The following is a 4,611-nucleotide window of genomic DNA, read 5'->3' as shown; positions in this document are numbered from 1 at the left end:
GAGGGGAAGCCCTCGCGGGCGGGCGGCAATGCGAGCCTTCCTCCCTCCTGCTCTTCCCTCCTCCTCTCGTAGCTTTTGTCTTCTGCTGCCTCTTCCTTCTCCTTCCCGCCCCTCTCGACCCTTATCTCCTCCTTCCACTCGTGCTGCCTCCCCCTCCCCTTCCTTCCTAAGCAGCCGGAACGCCTCATAAAGCAAACGAGCACCGAGCAGCAGCCAGCTCCATCCTGTGCGCTCCCTGCGCCCCCCACCCGCGCCGGCTCTGCCCGAGGGGGGCGCGCACGGCCCCGAGAAGCTGTCACAGGGGCCGAGCCGTGACCGAGCAGCTGATTGGCTCAGATTTGCCGCAGTTAAGCCTCTCCGCCGCGGCCCCGCCCCTTCGCCGGGGCCCCGCCCCTCCGCCGAGGCCCCGCTCCTCCGCCGAGGCCCCTCTCCTCCGCCGAGGCCCCGCCCCTCCGCCGAGGCCCCGCCCCTCCGCCGAGGCCCCTCTCCTCCGCCGAGGCCCCGCTCCTCCGCCGAGGCCCCTCTCCTCCGCCGAGGCCCCGCTCCTCCGCCGAGGCCCCGCTCCTCCGCCGAGGCCCCGCTCCTCCGCCGAGGCTCCTCTCCTCCGCCGAGGCCCCGCCCCTCCGCCGAGGCCCCGCCCCTCCGCCGAGGTCCCGCTCCTCCGCCGAGGCTCCTCTCCTCCGCCGAGGCGCCTCTCCTCCGCCGAGGCCCCGCCCCTCCGCCGAGGCCCCGCCTCTCCGCTAAGGCTCCGCCCCGGCGCGCTCCCCTCCACGCTCGCCCCCCAGCGGCCCTTCACAGAATCGCAGAGTCGATAAGGTTGGAAAAGACCTCAAGGATCATCAAAGTCCAACCTGTCAGCCAAGACCTCCTGACGAGCAAACCATGGCACCGAGGGAGAAAGGAGGAAAGGGGGAAAGGAGGAAAGGGGGAAAGGAAGAAAGGGGGAAAGGGAGAAAAGAAGAAAGGGGGAAAGGGGAAAAGAAGGAAAGGGGGAAAGGGAGAAAGGAAGAAAGGGGGAAAGGGAGAAAGAAGGAAAGGGAGAAAGGGGGAAAGGAAGAAAGTGGGAAGGGGGAAAGTGGGAAAGGAGGAAAGGAAGAAAGGAAGAAAGTGGGAAAGGGGAAAAGTGGGAACGGGGGAAAGGAAGAAAGGAAGAAAGGAGGAAAGGAAGAAAGGAGGAAAGGGGGAAAGGAAGAAAGGGGGAAAGGAAGAAAGCAGGAAAGGGGGAAAGGAAGAAAGGGGGAAAGGAAGGAAAAGGGGGAAAGGGGAAAAGAAGGAAAGGGGGAAAGGGAGAAAGGAAGAAGGGGGAAAGGGAGAAAGGAAGAAAAGGGGGCAAATGAGAGAAAGAAGGGAAAGGGAGACAAAACAAGGAGGGGCCCCGGCCGCCCCCGGCGGTGAGTGATTGCCGATGTGGGTCGATTGAGTCAGAGAAGGAGGGGCCCCCTTTTCACCGCCCTCCCTGGGCCCTGCCCTTGTTGCCGTCCCTCCCCCCTGTTTGGTGTGTGCCCTTTCGTCCCGTGCCTCCGCTTGTTTTCCCTTTGCTCCCCCGTCCTGCTCCTTTCGCCCTTGTCCCAGTGCCTCCCTCTTCTTCCCTTTTTCCCTCCCCGCCCGGCCTCCGCCTTTTTCCTGCTCTCTTCCCTTCTCCCTGGCTTTCCCTCTCTCCCTCCCTTCCCTTGCTCCCCCTTCCGCCCCCCGCTCCCGCTCAGCCCCCTCCCCCCCCCCCGCCCCCCCCCCTCTTCGCCCCCCCCCGCCCCCCCTCCCTCCACTCCGCCCCCCCCCCGCCCCCCCCTCCTCTCCCCACCCCCCACCCCCCCTCCGCCCCCCCCCCCCCCCCTCCACCCCTCCCTCCCCCCCCGCCCCCGTCCCCCGCCCCACCCCCTCCCCTGTTTCCCGTCCTCCCCCCCCGCCCTCCTCCCCCCCGTCCCCCCCCCGCCGCTCCCCCTTCTTCCCCCCCACCCGCCCCCGCCCCCCGCCCCCTCTCACCCCCCCCCCCACCCCCCCCCCGCCCTTCCCCCGCCCCCCCCCCCCGCCCCCCCCCCCCTCCCCCTCACCGGGCCCCTCCCCCCTCCCAAGCCCTTCCCGCCCCCCCCTCCCTCCCCCCCCCCCACCCCCCCGCCCTCCTCCCCATCGCCCCCCCCCACCCCTCTCTCGCCCCCCCCCCCACCCCCTGCCCCCCCCCCGCTCCTGACCCCCCCCCCCCCCGCCCCCCGTCCCCCCCCCTCCCGCCCGCCCCCCCCCCCCCCCCCACCCTACGCCTCCCCGCCCCCCCCCTCCTCCCCCCTCCTTCCCCCCCCCCCCCCCCCCCCCCGCCCCCCCCCCCCCCCCCCCCCCCCCTCGGCCCCCCCCCCCCCCCCCCCCCCCCCACCATCCCCCCCCCCCGCCCCCCCCCACCTCCCCCCCCCCCCCCCCCCCCCCACCCCCCCCCCCCCCCCCGCCCCCCTACCCCCCCCGCCTCACCCTCCGCTTCCCCACCCCCTCCCCCTCCCCCCCCCACCCCCCCCCGCCCCACCCGCCCCCCCCCCCCCCCCCCCCCCCCCCCCCACCCGCCCCCCCCCTCTCCCCTCGGCCCTCCCCCCACCCCCATCCCCCCCCCCCTCCACCGCCCCCCCCCCCCCCCTCCGCGCCCCGCCCCCCCCGCCCCCCCCGTCCCCACCCCCCGCCCCCCCCGCGCCGCCCCCCCCCCCCCCGCCCCCCTCCCCCCGGCGCCCCCCCTCACGCCCCCGGCCCCCGCCCCCCCCGCCCCCCCCCCCCCCCCCCCCCCCCCCCCCCCCCCCCCCCCCCCTCCCCCCTCCCCCCCGCCCCCCCCCCCGCCCCCCCCCCCCCCCCCCCCCCCCCCCCCCCCCCCCCCCTCCCCCCCCCCCCCCCCCCCCCTCCCCCCCCCCCTCCCGCCCCCCCCCCCCCCCCCCCCCCCCCCGCTCCCCCCCCCCACCCCCCCCTCCCCCCCCCCCCCCCCCCCGCCCCCCCGCCCCCCCCCCCCCCCCCCTCCCCGCCCCCCCCCCCCCCCCCCCACCCCCCCCCCCCTCCCCCCCCCCCTCCCCCCCCCCCCCTCCCCCCCCCCCCGCCCCCCCCCCCCCCCCCCCCCCCCCCCCCCCCCCCCCCCCCCTCCCCCCCCCCCCCCCCCCCCCCCCCCCCCCCCCCCCCCCGCCCCCCCCCCCCCTCCCCCCCCCGCCCCCCCCCCCCCCCCCCCCCCCCCCCCGCCCACCCCCCCCGCCCCCCCCCCCCCCCCCCCCCCCCCCCCCCCCCCCCCCGCCCCCCCCCCCCCCCCCCCCCCCCCGCCCCCCCCCCCCCCCCGCCCTCCCGCCCCCCCCCCCCCCTCCCCCCTCCCCTCCCCCCCCCCCCTCCCCCCCCCCCCCCCGCCCCCCCGCCCCCCCCCCCGCCCCCCCCCCCCCCCCCACCCCCCCCCCCTCCCCCCCCCCCCCCCCCCCCCCCCCCCCCCCCCCCCCCCCCACCTCCCCCCCCCCCCCCCCCCCCCCCCCCCCCCCCCCCGCCCCCCCCCCCCCCCCCCCCCCTCCCCCCCCGCCCCCCCCCTCCCCCCCCCCCCCCCCCCCCCCCCCCCGCCCTCCCCCCCCCCCCCCCCCCCCCGCCCCCGCCCCCTCCCCCCCCCCCCCGGCCCCCCCCCCCACCGCATCCCCCCCCCCCCCCCCCCTCCCCCTCCCCCCCCCCCCCCCCGCGCCCTACCCCGCCCCCCGCCCGCCACCCGTCCCCGCCCCACCCGCCCCCCCTCCCCCGCCCCCTCCCCCCACCACTCCCCCCCCCCCCCCCCCCCCCCTCCCCCCCCCACCCCCCCCACGCCCCCCACCCCCCCCCCCCTCCCGCCCCACCCCCCCCCTCCCCCCCCCCCCCCCCCCCACCCCCCTCGCCACCCCCCCCGCCGCCCCCCCCCTCCCATCCCCCCCCTCCCCCCCCCCCCCCCTCCCCCCCCCCCCCCCCCCCTCCCCCCCCCCCCCCCCCCCCCCAATCCCCCCACCCCCCCCCACCCCCCCCCCCCCCCCCCCATCCCCCCCCCACGTCCCCTCCCCCCCCCCACTCCGCGCCCCGGGCCCCCCCGGCGCGCCCCCCCCCCCCCACCGCCCCCCCCCCCCCCCCCCATCCCCCACCCCCCCCCCCCCACACCCCCCACCCCCCCCTTCCCCAACCCCTCTCCACCTCCACCCCATTCCCCCAATCCATCCATCCCCCCTACCATCCAAACCACCCTAACATTCCTTTCCTCCAATACCAACTTACCCCCTATCCCACTTTACCTATCCTATTCCCCTTTCCACCATATCAATCCTCTACTTTCCTCTCTTTTCTTATTCTTCCATTCCCCCTATCTCCTTTCTTTACTAACCTTTCCCCCTTTCTTCAATTTCCCCCTTTCTTCCTTTCTCCCTATTCCTTCTTACTTCCCCATTACCCAGCTTTCCACCATACCCTCCTTTCCCCCTTTCCTTCCTTTCTTCCTTTCCCCCCCTTTCCTCCTTTCTCTTCCTCTTCCCCCCTTTCTCTTCTCCCTTTCCCTTCTTTCTTCTCCTTTCCCCCTTTCTTCCTTTCTTCCTCTTTCCCCCTTTCTTCCTTTCTCCCCTTTCCTTCCTTTTCCACTTTCCCCCTTTCTTCCTTTTTCCCCTTTTC

General features: G+C 77.4%; 1 protein-coding gene across 1 annotated transcript in view; it reads right to left on the bottom strand.

Moving 5' to 3' along the window:
- Positions 1-295: 295 nt before the first annotated feature.
- UBE2Q1 (ubiquitin conjugating enzyme E2 Q1) overlaps positions 296-4,611 on the bottom strand; it is a 7,325-nt gene continuing 3,009 nt past the window's right edge. The window contains exon 4 of the mRNA XM_054396941.1: positions 296-790. Coding sequence (XP_054252916.1) covers positions 296-790 — 495 coding nt within the window. The remainder of the gene's footprint in view (positions 791-4,611) is intronic.

This window comes from Indicator indicator, chromosome 40, assembly GCF_027791375.1.
Source record: "Indicator indicator isolate 239-I01 chromosome 40, UM_Iind_1.1, whole genome shotgun sequence".
NCBI classification, from domain to species: Eukaryota; Metazoa; Chordata; class Aves; order Piciformes; family Indicatoridae; genus Indicator; species Indicator indicator.
Note: the sequence above shows the minus strand (reverse complement) of the source record. Positions and strands in the feature narration are given on the sequence as shown.